The following is an 18091-nucleotide window of genomic DNA, read 5'->3' as shown; positions in this document are numbered from 1 at the left end:
GGCTAACCTACTCGTTGAGTGCATACCATACCGCGAGACGAAGATGGAACTTTTAAAGCTGGGATAGCCCTTGGGCATGAAATTGGTGTTTGAAAATTCTGATGCCATGCTCTGTCGGAAATGTTCCGATGTGAATACGGTTTTCGACAATGAAGAAATTATATTCTACCGTCTCTTCTGTATACGTGGTTGGAGAGCTGAGCATTGTGGAGGATATTCATGTCGACGAGAGTCCATGTCAAGGGATCTCCAGAGCGAGATACTTATGTATCTCATCCCGAGAGCTGTCACCGCATGTAATCAACCTGCGCAGAGCAAAACGTGCAGAATGACCCTGTTATGATTGAGCAATTCGACTCGGCTCTTCGTCGCGTTGTTCGCGAGTTCTGCGGTGGGCTGATGATCTTGCTAGGCCTTGCAAGGTGGAGGAGAACTCGGCATATTCAGCGGAAAAGAGTGGAATGAGAATTTTCGGTACATCCTGCTGTATGATTGAGTGGTTCTGTTGAAATCCAATTGATTCCCGGAGGTGTCGCAGGAGCTGGTGGTTGAACAGTTAGCGAGAGAAGCGAGATTTAGCGTCTTGATCAAGAATTATGACGAGCCTTCGAAAGCGACATCTGGTGGGTGGGAGTGTATGCTGAGCCGTTTTGATTTGAGTCGACTTTGGCTTGTGGCTCGTTTGGGCCTTGCAGGGCCAGCGTAGATGACGGCCTTGATGAATATATCTGGCCTAAATTTCGATAACGGGGTGGGCATTGAGCATTGGTAAACAGCATGCCAGCACCATTCCCCTCCTCCTTCTTGGAGTCGATTTCAGAAGCTCAATTTTGTGCTGTGTTGATACTGCGTAAAAAAAGTCTTTGGGTCTGTTCGAAAGTGGCACATTTCTCGCAAATGGCCAGGTTTTGGCAGAGGCCATCACGGATCTCTTGAGGCATGGCTGCAAGACCTCCTGCCTCAATCCGACGGTCACACGAATAGTTGATCGGTTGTCATATTATCAGGGTCAAGAAATCAAGAAATCAAGAAATCAATCCGACTCAGCAGCCTCGAGGATCTTGGCACGAATGATCTTGACCTCCTCCAAGGGACGATCATCACTATTCGTCTTGACCAGACCCATCCTCTGGACGACCTTCATGCCACTCTTGACCCTCCCGAAGATGGTGTGTTTCCCATCCAACCACGGGGTCGGAGCCAAGGTGATGAAGAACTGGCTGCCGTTGGTGTCTTTGCCACTGTTGGCCATGCTCAAGATGCCGGCGCCGGTATGCTTGAGCGAGGCGTGAATCTCATCTGCGAACTTCTCGCCGTAAATGCTGGCTCCGCCGCGTCCAGTGCCCGTCGGATCGCCCGTCTGCACCATGAAGTCCAGGATGATGCGGTGGAAGATGACGTTGTTGTAGTACCCTCGCTGTGCTAGTGTGGAGAAATTCTTGCATGTCTTGGGCGCGTGCTCGTTGTATAGCTCGACGGTGATGGCGCCCTGTGGGTGAATGAGGGGTTAGCGGACTGGGAAACTTTCAGTAGGTGGGGGTTGAATGACACTGACCATCGTGGTCTCAAGTACAACATCGGTCGACATATTGGAAAGAGGTATTATAGTATTGACTTCTATGTGATCGAGGTACGGGACAACTGAGAGATCTGAGATTCCAAAAATATTCGAGAATTGCCTCGGTCGTGGTGGGCAAGAATGACGTGTTTAGAATGACATCTTTTTGAGGTCATTTGAGCCAATATCTTGGCCATCATTGCATTCCATTAGATCGAGATGAACATACCTACCCAGGTAGGTACATGAACAACGGCTGGATGCTTGTAGTTCTTTAACTAGAAGATGAGCTTACTACGTACTGGATTTTATGGGATCAAGTGTCATGAGCTCGCTGGTAACGGATCAAGGCTCGCGACAATGTGTCGATGGGAATTTCAAAGGCCTCATCCAACAGGCATAGATTCACACCAATATGACTTCGAGGAATGCCGTCAAATATCGTCAGATATTGTTAACCGAAGCTCGGAAGTGTTGATACATTGATACACGAGGTAAATCTTCATGATGCCCCCATCTCCCCCCATTTAAATTCAATCGGTATCGTATTCTCCACAACAAAGGGGTCCTCTCCATCATCGTCTTCCCCATTTCCACTGTCATCCCCATCATCCTCACTGTCAACATCGCCTCTCATATTCCACCACCAACGGCTGCTCTTCCAGATCCCGTCAGCGTCACCTCTCTTGTCTTCGTCTTCCTCGGTCCCGATCAACCAGCTGTACTTACGGAGGAACCACTTCTTGGCCTCCCAGCTGCGGGTACTCCAGGCGACATTATCACTCATCTGACGCTTGCGAGCTCGGCGGGACTTGGCCATGTCTGAGGCGCCGCCCCAGCACACGAGACCTCCATGAAATATATCCAAGAACAACTGCTCATGGTCTAGGATACCCTGCATCGACGCCTGCACTGTCTGATCCCGGAAGTATGGGAACACGATGCAGTCGAGGTAGCAAGGATGTGGATTCATCATCTGCGCTGGCGACGGCCTCAGCGCGCCCCTCACGCCGCTGATATGCTCGGACAGCTTGGTTGTGATGGCGAAGTGTGTTTGGAAGAAATTGTACCCGATCGATTTCGGCCCGGCGGCATCGCTGTTCAATGCGACGCAGCATCCAGGGAACGGGGATGGGTGATCGTTGATATACGCAGAGCGCGTGATCCTGAGGCATAGGCCAACGGCAATGGATGCTTCAATGGTGCCAACGCCAACTAAACGAAGATTGTTGGCATAGATATCCGGCACGGTCTTTGAAGACGTGACTGAAGATCGTGGGGAGTTGGGCGCACGCCGTGCACTGATTGCCGTCAGTGCCAGATCGTATGATGAGGAAGGTGTGTCGTGGAGATATGGCCTATTACCCTTGCGAGGGGGCATTGGCCAGATGGGTCGAAGATCGAGGTCTCCATAGTCGTCATGTGTATGAATGGATTCTGGCGTCGGCTCCGGCTCTGGTTCCGACGCCGGTGGACTAGGAATCACATCAAACTGGACTCCGATCGTGAGCGGATTATGAGATATAGGAAGATCGCCCGCGGCGAGAAAGGCGTCTTCGATCCTGATCATCCGAGAGTTCAAGTACTCTGCAGCCTTGTCTCCTGCAGCGACAAGTGGCGCGACATCTAAGCCACTTGTCTCCTGCCGGGACGATCCTCTTATTGGGACATGATTTACCGTGGACCTCGAGGCAGGCGTTCCGAGGGCACTCGAACTACTGGTACTGGTCGTGCCAGTGGCGGCAGCTTGCTCCTCGAGGTCTTCAAGCCTCTTCCTTAGTTTCTCACGGTAGATCTTCTGGGCGCGTCTGTTCTGCTCGCGCCGCTTGTCGGTGAGTTGACGCACGTAGGGTTTCTTTTTCGTTGACTGAGGGCCACTATTACTGGTCGTTGGTGCGGGACGCTTCAGTTCCACAACAGTAGACCCCGCGACTGCTGGGCTTGTAGTCGCCATGTCTGTCGACAATACTTACTTCCGAATGGTCGCGGCAGATTGTGAGGTCCAGAGAGTGTACTAGCATACCAGAAAGGGAGAAAGTTGTAGGATGTGGTGAGCCAGAGATGATGGCTGATATGGACCGGTACTACAATCCGCCGGGCGGTGGCGGTGATTCGGCCGAGCAGCATAGTAAGCCATTATTGTCAGCCAAATCAGGTGGCCTTGCTTGATAGGTGCTTGGTCTATCGCCCACATCAAAAAAAAGTGGAATTCTGACCGAATCAGGGGAGTCGATAAGCATCTAGCTGCCTTCAAGATCAGGCAGAATTACTCGGTATTGGTTGTAATATCAAACTCATGCTTGCTTTCAAATTGCAAGCATCGAATTATGGTTACAAGCACTCCGAAGGATTCAACTGACGAGAGATCCACCTGCCCCTTCGGCTTCAATACTTCGTAGAAAGATTTGATGTATTACTAACCTAACAGCATCCTGGGCATTCAAGTAGAGAGACATCCGTCTCGTAGGGAAAACTCCGTTTCATGCTGTCATTGAGTAGTCGTCTGCACACATATTCTAGACCACCTTTATGCTATTTGCATCATGCCCTTCCCATTTTTGCAATTCGTGAAATCCGTCTCAAGTATCGTGTGCTGCCAGCCATACTGCGCTGCAGCCGGGGTATCAACCTTTTGCTGGTCAAACAATCACCTCGAATAGGTCCCATATGCTGTCTGCCACATCACCAACTCCTTGGTCAAAGTCTCCATCATTTCAGCACTCCCCATCGATGTGAAGTCTCGCTCGTTGGTCAAGTGAAGCGTCCCATCTTCTTCGTTGGACTTTGACTCTTTCAATCCTGCCTCGACTGCTCGGACTAGCGTCGCTGTAGGTAGATGGGACGTCGATCCTTTGGTTCCATTGGGCGTGTTTGCACCCTTTGCGCTGACACTCCCACTTGAATGCTGAGATTGAGATCCTCTCTCGGTCTGCATATGACCCACAAACTCCAGGATGGCAGCAACACGCCGTTTCATTTCGTTAAGACTGGTCCGTGCAGGGTGTGTTTTGGCTTTCGAACTGCGCCCGCTTTCGCCATTAATACCGCTCGCTCCATTAGGAGACACTCCATGTCCGTTGGTATCATGTCCTACATCCCTTGAGGGAGTTGAGGTGTCATCGCCATTACCATTATCCCGAGTGTACTGATTCCTGGCAAGTCTCACTCTTCTCGCCGGCGGGCGTCCCGTCTTGCGGTTGTTACTAGACCGTCCAGAAGGTGGAGTGTCTGCTTTTGGTTTTCCATTGCCTTGCACAGCTTGTGCAGCTTTTGAAGGAGAGACGCTTGGGGATGGGGGAGGAGATTCTGAGCATGTTAGCGGCACCTCAAGCTGGGACAGAATGTCTCGACATACCATCGCCTCTTCTTCGTTCGGATCGAGCATTCCTTTTGCTAGCAGCTTCCGCACGTAGTGCTGCTTGTTGTTCTTTCTGTTTGTCCCGCATCTCCTTGTCTCGATTGGTCCTTGAGGGGGGCGCTCGACGCGAGCCCTGATTTGAGGATTGGTGTGTGTTGGTTCCTTTACTTGCCGCGTCATCCAGCGTTGGTTCTGGAGACTCGCTACGCTTGGACACCGTCGATGAGGACTTGGAACCGGTGCGTGGGCGTTTCGCGTTTCTGCGGGTAGTACTGATGGGCATTAGCACAGGATCATTCTCTCTTTTGGACTTGCATACTCATTTTCCGACTCCTCATAAGCACGTTTCATAGTAGCATAGGCTCGTGCCACTCTTCCGAGTGATTTACTGTCTTCGATAACCTTTGCAAACATCTCTTCCTCAAAGGTACTCCGGCTGTTCATGGTGGCTCTTCTCTTGGTGTTTTCAGTGGGCTGTGTTTTACTGTCTTTCTTCGTCAACGGGTCTTGGGTAGAAGAAGGTGGTGAGGAGCGTGTTGAGGTTGGCTCGGGGATAGGGAGGTAATGGGATGATTTAAGTCTGTTTTCAATCTATTAGCATGTCATTGACCAGAAGAATGGCCCGCAGGAGCAGGAGGATGTGTATAGCGTAGGAGCGCTTGACGATGTCTTGGAAGAACCAAAAACAAAGATAGTGGTTTGCTCACCCGTTTGAGTTCTTTGTGATTTTATGAAACGCTGGTTTGCACAGCTCGCAGTAGTATTCATCAGGGAGCAGGGCCTCTGCCAGCAAACCCATGCAACCGCCATGCTGCCAAACACTGCAACTGTCACACTGGACGAAGAAATTGCCAGTATCTTCAGTCAGGGTGTCTGCACTGGTGGCTTGCTGGCGTATCGTGGCAGAGGGACCAGGATATTCAGCTTGTTCACATATACAACGGGTGACCTCCTCTTCAGTGGCATCAATGTCGTTGTCTTCGTATGTGTCAACCAGTGGATTTGTTGCGGGTTCCTTCTCTTCACCGTTCCGTCGACTGCGACGCGGTGCAAGTTGCTCGCCACGCGAGCCAGGGTCAACAGTGTCTAGAGATTCGGAACGTTGTGTAGAAGGACGACGAGGGGAATTTGCGGCATTGATTGATCGACCTTCACGATCGGCTTTGCCATTGTTAGAGGAGCTGGAGTTGGAGTGGTTTGGACCGGATGGTGGTTGCTGTGAGGAGCGGGCACGAGATGAGCGGCGGGGGCTCATGGTGAAGGTGGTAGGGGATTCGTAGGTTTTCAGATGGTGATGGCCTCGAATTATGACAAGCAGGACGGGCAGGGCTTGTGAAAAGTAATCAGAGTGTGGTTCAAGACTGGTGGGAATCGCGCCGGTGTGTGAGGTGAAGAAAATGGGCGTGTCTGGAGGGCGGGAAAAGTGACAGGCAATTTGGTGGAATGAAGAGAATCAAAGTGACATTGACGGCATGAGGAGCACTGCCAGTAGAGGGGACGGCATGGTATTCAGAGTCGACATGAAGAAGCGAGTATGAAGTGAGCAGAGAAAGAAGTTGAAAGTGTGGTAAGGTGCAGTGACTGGCAGGCGTAGGTAGGGTAGCCAGACTCGTCTGCGGTGACCATGCCCTCACCTCCATTCAAAGCCGTTGCAGAGTGGCAGTTCAGTTTCTTTGCACCGCATCGGCCGACCGCCAGCCGACAGCCTGAGCCCGAGCCTGCGAGCCTGAGAGCCTGAGAGCCTGAGAGCCTGAGAGCCTGAGCAGTGGGAGCCTCTGCAGCCTTTGCGCCTAAGCCTAAAAGGCCAAAGTCTGAGCCTGAAGCAGCTTGAACCCTGAACAAGCCCAAAGAAGTGGGTCGATCGCATTGCTTCGGTGATGTCCATAGGCTGGGGAGAATTTTGGAGGAGCACATCTCTGCCAGCGCCTCTGGCTTTCCCCTCTTTATGATTGCTCAGCCCAAATTCGTGTTTCTGTTTCTCCAACCTGCCTGCACGAGTCAGTCACCTGATAAACCCAGATACATGCATCTCGTTTCTGGTTGGAAATGGTCATCCATAGATACTATGAAGGCTTGGAGTAAGGGACTTGAAGTATCGACAAATTCGAGTTACTTGTGCTTGATTAGCAGTGGCAAGAGGCAATCGAGCAATAGCTAGTCCCCCCAGCGGTATGACTCGAACTAACCGCAAAATGCTGATGCAAAAGTTTTCTCCAATTGCCGCCACGTGATATTGCGTATGCCAAGCTTTGCTCGCTGAGTTCGACGCGTTCCCCACGACGCGTCCATCTTGAGCATTCAAATTCTATATCTCGTCATTATTCAATCCTCGAACTGCACGTGGTATAGTACAATGTTCACTCGTTGCTATATATCTATAACCGGTTTTCCTCACTAATACCTAGAGTCCTAGTATGAATAGCCAAGTGTCAGCTGTGCAGGCTTCTTCCCATCCAGAGTGCGCTTGATACTCTCCTCCACACTGATCCAGTCGTCCTGCCCAGTCCACTTCTTGAGGAGATCTTTCCCGAGCTTATTGTCCACTGTGCCCAGCATCGTTACTCCTTCCGGGAGACCAGAAAAGGACTTCTCGGGACGAATCTTCTGGAAAGCCGAAACAAATTTGTCCCAAGTATTAGTCTCATCCCATGCCTGAATCCTCTCGTTGTTGACGGTGGGGTCGAGAAGCGCCGCCACGTGTAGGTTTGCAACGTCGGCGATGTCGATGTATGCCACTAGGTCAGCGAAATTAGATTTCGTCAGCGAACACAGAATGGTTTCCCTTTCCCGAAATGATGTGAACTCACTGCTTTGTACATCCAAGTGGAAGGCTGTATTTCCACTATCGATCCCCCAGATCATGCTCGCCGTTGAAGGATTCTGCTTCTCGTGCAATAACGGACCAACGAATAGGAATGCAAGGACAGTGTTCACTGCAAATCGCGGGTTCTCGTCTCCAACGAATTTCCAGAGCGATTTCTCCGATTCTGTCTTCGCGGCCGAATATACGAGCGGTCCGCGCCCGTCATAGGGAGGCGGCGCCCAAGCGATTTGAACGGCCAAGTCGTTCCAGCTAGTCTTGTCCATGTGCCATTTAGTGTTGGGTATCGGCATCGCAGCCGCAGCGACCGAGGATGTATACACGAATCTCTTGACCGAGCCTTCCTTGGCCGCAGCCTCCAGCACATTCTTCATCCCCGCGAGAGAAGGTGGGATGACAACATTCGGATCGCCCGACCAACTCACGTCGGTGGCCACGTGGACGATGCCAGTGACACCACGTGCCGCTTCGTCGAAGGCGTGGGCTACCGCCATGTCTTCCACGACCGCCAGTTCGAATGCTCCACTGGAAGTCTCGTTCTTGAACAGATCGTCAACCAGCCATCCCGCCCTTGCACGATCTCGCACCGTGCCACGCACTCGGTAGCCTCGGCGCAGTAACTGCTGGATGATGTGTGTGGAGAGAAAACTGGTCGCTCCGGTGAGAAGAACCAGAGACCCTTCAGGCAAAGCGCTCATCGACGACAACATGATCACAACAGTTGACTTAAGGAGTGTGTTCTGTCGAACCGCCGGGACAGTGAACGAAGATGAAGAGAGACAGCGATCATGTTTCAGGAAAGCGCGGGCCTTATATCCACAGACATGTCGCAGCAGAGAGCCTCAGTTGGATTTGAAACGTCTCATAAGGCCTTCTGTGCCTGTGTGCTCGGATGAGCATGCATGATCTGGCAATCAGGCCGATGCATCAAACGTTTCCTGACTGGTTGCCTGATATCTGACGGTGGAGCCAGCTCAATCCAAGGCCCGCAAACCCTCGCTGATCGCCGTGGCCGAGCAGGTACAGCACATAACCATTTGGTCCCAAAGAATGATCACAATACGACAAAGAGGGGATTATATAATAGGTACGACGCACGAGGGCTAGCTGTTTTGACTGTTTTGATACCCTCCAAAAAACTGGGCGCCAAGGTCTTCGCTTTCAGGTTCGGTCTATTACGCGCACAATGGAAGTCAAACAAACTTGACGATAACCAGGCAGTCATTGGTGTTATAGTGATGTATTCAGGTGCCTGGTGGTCAAAATGTCATCTTGTGAGCAGCATGGGCAGTATCTTCGACCCTGGACAAGCTGGATGTACTGGGTGAACGGTAGGGGAGTCAAGAGTTGACTAAGAATGCTCTCGCCATGAGCGTGTCAAGCAGACTTGCAGCCCTTACTGAACTGATCTCACCTAGTGTAATATTGTTGGCAATCCTGTGCTCACTGCATTGACATGACAACAGAACGACCGAGAAAAGCAGAAACAATGAGAGAGGATGTCATCGGAACAGGTACTTGATAAGGCACCGTTGTTGAGGTATACGATGCTTGTTTCTCGGTTTTTCTAACCAAGGACAAGACTGTTAATGCATAGGTCCGAACCAACGCCAATGCTGGACATTCCATGGCCAATATTTGTTCCTGCACCCAGTTTCACTTCGCTTTGAGGAAAAGAATATGTGTCTGTGTGCGTATGGGTAAAAGTACAAGTGGATCGGCCGTCTCTTCGTGATATGATGTTGTGATACAAATGAGATAAAGCTCGGGGTGATCAAACCAAGTCAACCACTTCAGCTTGTTTGCCAGGAGATCAGAACAATGGTTCCGGGCTCGAGGACGAGAGGTCTTCAGGACCGTCGCGCCCAATCACTCTCTGCTGTCGAGGAATCTGCACCCCGCCTGCCTTCGTGACGCCGTCCCTTTGCCCCATCGATAAGAGCTCTTCCTCCTTAGTCTTGTCCTTGATTTTCGGCTTGACAACCGTCTCAGGTGAAGATGCGGGCCCTAAATCCTGACTCCCCGTCTGATCTCGTTTATGCTGAATCAGGAGACTAAGCTGACTTTTGGTTCTGGGAAGAACCATCTGCAGATTGTCATCCTCGTCATCATCATCATCCTCGTCTTCGTCCTCATCTTCGTCCACATTGTCGTTTTCATCATCACGATGACCGGACCGATTTCGTCGCTGTTCGATTGTTTTGATCGCGGGCCTCATCTGGGAGGGACCAGCTTGAACATCTTCGGGGGAAGAAGCAAGTATCTCCCTTTCCTTCCCCTTGCCAGCGACCTCCGGGGTCTCGTCTGCAAATCTTACAGTACTCATACTTTTCTTGACTTTTCCAAGGCCTGCGAGGTTTGTAACACTCGACAACTTCTTTTGGCTCTCCACGAATTTCACTCTGAATCTAGGGTCAACTAAGTCACCAAGTGTAGGTTGAGGAGCTGTTGTTGCTAGTTTTCGACTTTCTGTAGTTGAATCAACGCTCTGCCAAGAAGACGCAGAAGGCAGCGCGAATGCAGTCCCAGTACTTGTTGCTATTGAATCCGGTTAGTAACATGATGAAAAGGAAGCATTTGGATGTAAGCTTACAAGGAGTTTTGAGAAGCCCAGATGTTGGTTCCCCTGGACCCGTTTGCACCAGACTTGCAGTTGGGCCTGCTTGTATCATCTGACTAGCTCCGCTCTTCTCAAAACTCGCTTTGGGCGACTTTGGGGGATTGGAAATATTCGGTGATTTTGGGGTGCTGGATTTTCGACGAGGTAGAAGAGGCCTAGTCCTTGATTTGCCAGCGGCAGCAAGGACCGGAAGCCGTGGCCGACCGCTACTAGCAGATCTGGTCAATGAGGGCCTTGAACCTGATTCTGAGGTGGTGTTTGATGTCGAACCCGAAGTATTTTCGGATTGGTGGCCAGAGGCGGAGGGGGGTGTTGGTAGCTGGCGACGTTGTTGCTGAATTCGCTGCTCTTTGGAATCACTAGAGAGGGGAAATCTGAAAGTTTGTAGAGAAGACCTTGGATCTCGGATTGCACTGGAATCCGAAGCTAGCAGTGATGTTTGAGGCAAAAATTCTGGTGAATTTCGAGACTCCTACGTCAGAATTTAGCATCATAACAAGAAGAACAAGAAGCGTGAGCTTTACCAGCTGAGATGGTAAAGGTGGAAGCTGGATCGTGTCGCCTATCGAGTCCAGCTCAAAGTCTTGGCTCGCCCGATGCAAGAGCCTCATTAAAGTGGTGCTGCTGATGGATTTTGCGAGCCTGGGGCAGCTCCAGACTCTCCAGAAGAGATTGCGAGCCCGGACACTTGCATTGTCGCGGGTTGCATCACTTTGGATTGCATAGACTGTAGTGACAGTCAATTCTCAATACCCACAAGGTCTCATTGCATAGCGAACTGACCTCTCCAAAACCGACGAAGGATTTCTTGATTGTCGAGATCTGTCGAATCTTGTCCAAAAGATATCTGATCATTTGGCGCAGGACTGATCAGACCCTGGGGCAGGGTGGCCGTCATGACATGCGACGTTCAACGTGTGTCCCCTTAGCACCACAGATCCAACAAACGACCACAAGGTGCGGAGCTTGCCAGGACATGTCCTTGGATAGAAGATGTCAAATGCGACAAGAAGAAGTGGCCATAGAGTAGCTGACAAAATCCTTGGAGCTTGGAAGCAAAAGCAGATGCTGCCTGCTGCCAGCGCTGGCAGGCAGGAATTGCTGGCGGAAGTCGTTTGACCAAAGGTCGGTGTGAAAACAGTCGAAGATATTTGATGTGTGAAGAGTGGACCGTTTTGCTTCTGTAGGAGAAGGAGGATTAGCTTGGTTGGTGGTATGGTGCGTAGAAGGCGTGGTGGGTGGTGGGTGGCGCCTGTCTGAAGAGCGCAATTGGTAACCGAAGACTGGGAACCTTGGTCTTGGGCGGACCCAGGAATCGGACTTGGTACAGATTTAGGGTCTTTGTTGGCAGGCCAGGTTAAAGGCACAAGTCAGAAGGAAAGAATAACAGTCGGGAGCCCGAAAGCTAAAATGACGGGACCCAGTCAACAGTTCATTTGTCAAACCGGAACAGTACCCGGATCCATCAGGGCAAAGGTTGATTCAGAGTAGACCAGTAGAAGAACGACGGAGCGCAGCAGTCGACGAAGAAGCGAGTTGGCTGGCGGATGGGGTGTTGATATCAGGGCGGCAGGAGGCAGGGTGGATGGTGAAAATCTCAGAAGGAAAGCACCATCTGGAAGGGCTTGTGTGGAGGCCAGAAAAGACTGTGGGCAACGGGCAACTCTGTCAGAAATAGGAAAAACGAAGTGGAGAGAGAGGAAAGCAATGGATGGAACGGTAAAAAGATGTGGAATTGGCAGACTCGATGACTTTGTTCGATGTCCGAGTCTCAGTCAGCCGACCAAGTCAACCGGAGAGTTAGTGGATAACACCAATCAAGACCAGCGCGAGGTCCAAGTTACAAGCGGAGGATTTGGCGGTCCTAAGAACAAGAGACCAATGCAGGAACACGGTTGGGCCGCGGTAGGACACCATCCGAACACTAGACAAAGCAATGGCTGGAGCAATTCGAGGTTAGAAGCGGCAAAATCATGTCAGCCGATGTTGACGGGACCAAGGGGTCCCAATATCAACGGTCAGGGCCAACGGAGACGGAGAGGAAATGGATCGGGGATGAAGTTGAGTCCATCCTCATCCAGGATGTATGAGGGGACGAGTTACTCGAGCTAACTAAAGGCATGGGGAAACACTGGCATGTCATGGGAACATCTCGGGCAGTAACAATAGTGACTAGACATGGGACCTTGCGAACTTGGAAGACCTCGAAGGCGGCACCTCTCACCAACAAGTGTACGGATATTCTACCAGGTCGATGACTAGTTTGAGGCTGGACGAGGGGCGCCGACAGCCTGAATGACCAGCAAGAGTTCGGATGTTAACAGAAGGATAACAGAAGTGGTGCCTTGAACCCTTTACCATTGAGCAGCCCACACCACAGAAAAACAAAGTGAGCCAAAGACAGACGTCGACTTGATAATAAGTTGCGACCCTTGCTGGTCGCCACATGGAGGCTCAACCTTGGATGTTCAAGACAGTTCTAGCCAAAAGGTTAGTCTTGCTTCCGAGCTACCAGGTATCCGTGCGAGGTACTAGCCTGTACCTGAAGCTCACCGCTCGATGCGTCAGTGATCGTCGGGTTACCGTTGCCGCCCACCTAGCAGTGGCAAGGACCAGGGCTCATGTGTGAGGGTGGGCATGGATGGGCACGCCAGAAAAGTCGAGAACAACTGGCACGGTCCATCTAAACTTGGCGAGGCTTCAGCAAACAAAGGAGAGCTCGCAATCATGTTTGCCACCAGGGAAACACGGACAGATTCAGTCACAGAGGGAGGCGATCTCGGACCTACGAACCAGTACAAGTACCTAGGCTGGTCAGCATGCGATCGGTCCGAATACGCGTCCGTTCTAATCATGCTCGCGGTCCAGGATTGCATTGGTTACGCATCAACGGCTTGACAAAGTGAAATACATGTCAACGAACATCACAGCCATGGATCCGAAGTGTAGACTTCTACCTAGGTAGGTTAATTGTTAGGTACCTAGCAGGGTACGCATGGGTACCAGCTCCATGCGGGTGTTGTATAGAAGACTTCATGGTGCCTTCCAGGGTTGACATCCCCTTCGCTTGGGAGCTGGCAATTCTCGGGGGGCCTGCCGAGGTATCTACTTCGTACCCAAGGTAACATCCACCTGAAGGCAGGTCGGTACGGTCTACCTTGTACCCCATGACAACCTAAAAGTTGTAGCTTAGGTCCCTCCCAGTTACCTGCTGCTACTAGTTAAAATAGGTGGTGCCTCGTAGACTATATCCGTACGGTCTGCTGGATGTTCAATTTCTATAATGTTGCATTCCGAACCCAGTCTACGACCGTTGGTTTGTTTCCCTCTTGGACTTCGTTTCGAGGCTGAAGTCGATCCCCGTCCTTTATCCGAGCCTTCCCAAGCAGTCCGTACTCCTTGGAGTAAGGTCGTGAGGGCGTTTCACCTTTCTCGTCAAGAAGGCATCTATGATAGAGCTACCAGTGTCTGCAAGCTACTCTATCCCAATAGAGCACCCTGTGCTGTGTGATCGTTGACGACGGGGGGCAATATGTCATAGAACCTGGATCCGAGGTACCTGCCTGATCCTCGAATTACATGGGCATTCTCTCGAATTCAGCCTTTGGAAACATACCTCGTACTCTCGATTCTCGAGTCTCGACCCGTCTAATATTGGCTGTCACCCACATGGCCGGGTCGCTTGAAACGCCTCTTCCGACACAGGCTCAACGCATGCATATCTATGCTCGGTAACACAACGAACGCACACCTCCGCGCCCTTATCTCTGAATCCGTTGCACAAGTTCCTCTGAACAAGCAGTCTTGCATGGATGTTCCCCACCATGTGACAGTTTACATTGAGCCCTCAAGGACCATGCCCTTGAAAAACTACTCGATTCATCCTCATCCGTGGGGGTGAACAATATCTGACGAAACAATTTGACTCAGAAAATTGTCCCGTGTCACCGCTGGTGCGCCTGATGTCTCTCACGATGTCGAGGAGCTGCAAGTCTGGCCACCCCGTAGTGTTGGCTAACTAGTTAGCTAGCCTCTCGCTACTCACGACTGCCGCCGGGGAATGTTCTTGGACCCCAGCCAATGTAACTCTCCTACCAACGATGTACCGAAGATATTTCTCACTCCTATTTCCACCGTCTTTTGGGTAGCTTGGATCCATTAGCATCTGCATTAAATTCAGTGGAGCGCTCCATTAGTGTGCAGATTTTCACGTGGCATGCAAATTGAGTTTCTGGAGTGCTCCTACTCTCCTACGAGGCGGAGAAGGTAGCTAGCCTCACTGATCAGAGCATCGAGGGTGGACCGCTGCAACTCGGGAGCTGAAGTGCCGCGACGGCTCTGTGAATCGTCGCCCTGGAGCTGACCCTCCGAGTCCTTGGAACAATCCTGGCATTTGACTTATCTACAAACACCTTCAGACATAACACAAGGGAAGCTCGCACAGTCCAAGAAAGCAGAAAAGCTTTGTCGGATGAAGACCTCTTGAATGACGAATTAATGCATTTCAAATCCCCTGGAACGCATGAATTCCGAGGAGCCACGTAACGACTACCTAACATTTACAACAAAAACAAACTAATTCAGTCAACCGAAGCACATGCTGCATATCTCCCAGATATTGCTGTACCCCCCGTCGTATGGGATCGATGATTCCTCTTGCGCCACTGAGTCACGGTTGCCCGAAGCTATGCTCACATAACCGCACTGGTAATCTGTGATACTAATGTGACCATTTTTTCAGCTCGGCTCTGCAGCACACATGATACTATTCAGCGTCAATTCGATAACACAGAAGTCTCCGCTACAGACTTGATGAGTTCCAAGGTCAACTACCTCCTTTGGCCTTCATTGGCAAACGAATGTCTGACGAACAATCACTACAGACAGACCCAAAAGCCCAGCTCCACTCCAGTCAGAAAGTGATGAGCCAAATCAGGGGCGACTAAAGGCACAAGTCTTACTTAGGGTCAAAACTTCGTTCTTGGATTATACTTGCCTCTACATTCGCTCGTATGACAAGGGGTATTGCTATGTACATGCCTCGGCGAAGAGACCACCTTTATACTTGTTGTGAAAGCAAAGCCTAAGACAATTGGAAGCCAATGCACAATTGTCCATTGCCTGAGTTCAAATACCTGACGCCTCCAGAATTCTACAAAACTGGACGTGTTCACCTGGAAGGTCCAGCAGTCCTGAAAGGTGAGCGACATAATATGGCTGATTTCATTTATGTGCATGTGTACCTGGGGTCATCGAGTCAGTGTAATTCAAGAACTTGACAGAAGCAACCAGCTGTTTGAACACGACCCAAGTCATGATGCTCATAGGTCATTCACACTTCAAAACCAATGGGGTTCGAAAATCATGGTGGGTGTCCAGTGGGAGAGAAATCACTTACCCTCCATCAACTCGAAGATCGGCACCAGTGACATAACGGCTAGCATCACTAAGAAGGTACACCACCGCACCTTGCAGGTCTTCTGGGGAACCCATTTTTCCGACTGGAATCAGTGAAGTCCAAGTCTTGTTAAGTTCCGGATTGTCATTGAGGATTTTTCGTGTCAATGCTGTCAGCATGTAACCAGGAGAGATGCAGTTGACTCTGATGTGTGCGTGCGCCCATTCTACTGCCAGACTGGCTGCAAGATGACGGACAGCTGCTTTGGCTGCGTTGTAAGGAGCCTGTGGTTGAGGGACGTTGACAACTGCGCCAGACATGCTTCCAATCATGACTATACTTCCGTGAGTGATGTTGCCTCGCTCCATCAAATGCCGCGCCACTGCGGTTGCGAAAAGATATGTTCCATCGACGTTCACACCCCAAAGTTTCTTGATTCGATCATATGGGTAAGTTTCTGCGGAGAAATTCTCAGTGAAGCCGGCAGACGTGACCAGGTGGTCAATCTTGCCATGCTTCGAGATGACTTCGTTGATGCAATCTGTCACACTATCGGGGTCGGAGACATCTGAATAGTGCGCAGTCACTTTTGGAGGTTTCTCGTCAGGGAAATCCTTCTTGAACAAACGAACGATCTCGGCCGCCTGCTTTTCGCCTTCCTCCTCTGGGTGAAAGAAGAAGTTTGTGTCAGCATCACTCGGTGGAAGTCACCTCGGCAGCAATGACGGGGAATGGCAACATACTGTTCAGATCCACAATTGCTAAATCACTGCCGGAGTTCACAAGCGCTTGTCCCATCACCAAGCCCAAGCCTCTTGCTCCGCCAGTCACAACCGCCGTGCGCCCTTCTAGGGAGAACGTGGGAAGTGTCCTGGCATTCTGCACTCCACCAAACCCTCGGAGTGGGCGCTCGTGCTGGTCAAAGACCTTTTCATCGTCGGGATACTCGACGATGATCTCACGATCGGTTCTTGAAGCAGATCCTTCGTGAGGCCCTGCACTTGTCCCTGTTGCATCCGTGCTCGACTTGTGATATGGATCGGATTTGTCGTGCTGGAGGGATGTGAAGCGTAATGAGCCTACCGGCGTCGTTGAGAACCCGCGAAGACCAGGCTGGGTATTCAATGTCGAGCGGGGTACTCGAACCGATGTGGTGGCCAGTCGACGCAGGGCTTTGAGGGAATTTTGAGTATTCATCTTGAGCAAGGTCTTCCTTTGTCGTAGGGGCAGATATACTCTCTTTACCACTGTCATTCTAGTCTATCAGTATTGGAAACACCCAAGAAAAGTACCCGACAAGACTCCGGACTTGACTGACCAGTATAGCGTTTCCGCGATCTCGAATCTAAATATCCTGAGCTCTATACTCAAAGACCCTCAAAACAACGACCAATCGAATGGAATAACACTCGAAACACTGCCAGGGAACTTCGTGGTCAATGATCCGGAATTGAGAAGAGCAACCGTACACAAAAGAACTGCACACAGGATGAAAAGAAGAAAGTACTACGATCACTTCTCTTCGCTGTTCAATAATACCAAAATCTACGAGTAGGCCAGCTTGTCCCCTTCTCTCGTTCAGTTTCGACAATAATAACCAAATCAGAAAGAAAAATTGTTGACGCCAAAACAACGTCAGAGCGGAGACCTGGTGAGGGGCATTTCCTAAGCCATCGCCTACCGGCACAGCCCAAAACGTCCAAAGCGATGAGACCCTGATTCAAAGTCGATAGCCCGTATCACGCACGCCCACACTAACTAACCAACGGACATGCAGTGCCTATGGCACACCAGGTAGGTACCCGCTTGCCGCTTGGGGTTTACTTGTTAATGCAATAATAATGGGCAAAAGTTTCCCACTCCGAGAATTCCGTCACCGCACTTTTTGAGATACTTACCTGGCGGGGAGGTGACAATACCGAAGAACACATGGATGCAATGCAAGGTAACCCGGTGCAAACTCGACAATTCCATGGGGCGTGTTTTTCTTTTGTTCCAGGAAACTTGAACCCCATAATTTCTCCCCTGACTGCTGGCAGCACATGGTGCAGTGCGAAGTGTCTGAAGGTCATTGCCTGAATGGGCCTTTGTTGAGCCCGGATCGACGTCAATCGTCAATCGTCATGTTGCCCCGACCGGGTCGTCTTGCGTGTTGTCTGCTGGGCAAGAGTACCCTGAGTGGTCCTATGGGCTGCCTATTCACTGTACCTTCAATACCTCTGCTGATGCTAGGCGTTATCTACCTACCAAGCAACCTAGTCAGCTCGCTGGCCAGGCTAAGAACTTGCCTGGCTTAGAACGATGATGCCAATGTTGACCGAATCACGACAGACCTT

The 18091-nt window shown here is 50.8% G+C and overlaps 6 protein-coding genes across 6 annotated transcripts; all 6 read right to left on the bottom strand.

Moving 5' to 3' along the window:
• Positions 1–1033: 1033 nt before the first annotated feature.
• Positions 1034–1588, bottom strand: CYP1 (heme binding; the record flags this gene model as incomplete). Its single annotated transcript, XM_064846500.1, has 2 exons — positions 1034–1489; positions 1556–1588. 2 exons carry the CDS (start codon positions 1586–1588, stop codon positions 1034–1036), a joined length of 489 nt encoding a protein of 162 aa, XP_064706110.1.
• Positions 1589–2060: 472 nt separating this feature from the next.
• LTR84_002899 (uncharacterized protein) lies at positions 2061–3512 on the bottom strand (the record flags this gene model as incomplete). The annotated part of the gene is made up of 1 exon (XM_064846499.1): positions 2061–3512. One exon carries the CDS (start codon positions 3510–3512, stop codon positions 2061–2063), a length of 1452 nt encoding a protein of 483 aa, XP_064706109.1.
• A 693-nt stretch (positions 3513–4205) lies between these two features.
• LTR84_002898 (uncharacterized protein) lies at positions 4206–6171 on the bottom strand (the record flags this gene model as incomplete). Its single annotated transcript, XM_064846498.1, has 4 exons — positions 4206–4864; positions 4914–5188; positions 5236–5496; positions 5624–6171. The coding sequence occupies 4 exons, from the start codon at positions 6169–6171 to the stop codon at positions 4206–4208; spliced, it is 1743 nt and encodes a 580-aa protein (XP_064706108.1).
• A 1154-nt stretch (positions 6172–7325) lies between these two features.
• Positions 7326–8447, bottom strand: LTR84_002897 (uncharacterized protein; the record flags this gene model as incomplete). Its single annotated transcript, XM_064846497.1, has 1 exon — positions 7326–8447. One exon carries the CDS (start codon positions 8445–8447, stop codon positions 7326–7328), a length of 1122 nt encoding a protein of 373 aa, XP_064706107.1.
• Positions 8448–9550: 1103 nt separating this feature from the next.
• On the bottom strand, positions 9551–11255 carry LTR84_002896 (uncharacterized protein; the record flags this gene model as incomplete). The annotated part of the gene is made up of 4 exons (XM_064846496.1): positions 9551–10275; positions 10331–10829; positions 10882–11084; positions 11141–11255. 4 exons carry the CDS (start codon positions 11253–11255, stop codon positions 9551–9553), a joined length of 1542 nt encoding a protein of 513 aa, XP_064706106.1.
• Positions 11256–15751: 4496 nt separating this feature from the next.
• On the bottom strand, positions 15752–16952 carry LTR84_002895 (uncharacterized protein; the record flags this gene model as incomplete). Its single annotated transcript, XM_064846495.1, has 2 exons — positions 15752–16419; positions 16499–16952. The coding sequence occupies 2 exons, from the start codon at positions 16950–16952 to the stop codon at positions 15752–15754; spliced, it is 1122 nt and encodes a 373-aa protein (XP_064706105.1).
• Between the last annotated feature and the right edge of the window lie 1139 nt (positions 16953–18091).

This window comes from Exophiala bonariae, assembly GCF_035927105.1.
Source record: "Exophiala bonariae strain CCFEE 5792 chromosome Unknown scaffold_14, whole genome shotgun sequence".
NCBI lineage: Eukaryota > Fungi > Ascomycota > Eurotiomycetes > Chaetothyriales > Herpotrichiellaceae > Exophiala > Exophiala bonariae.
Note: the sequence above shows the minus strand (reverse complement) of the source record. Positions and strands in the feature narration are given on the sequence as shown.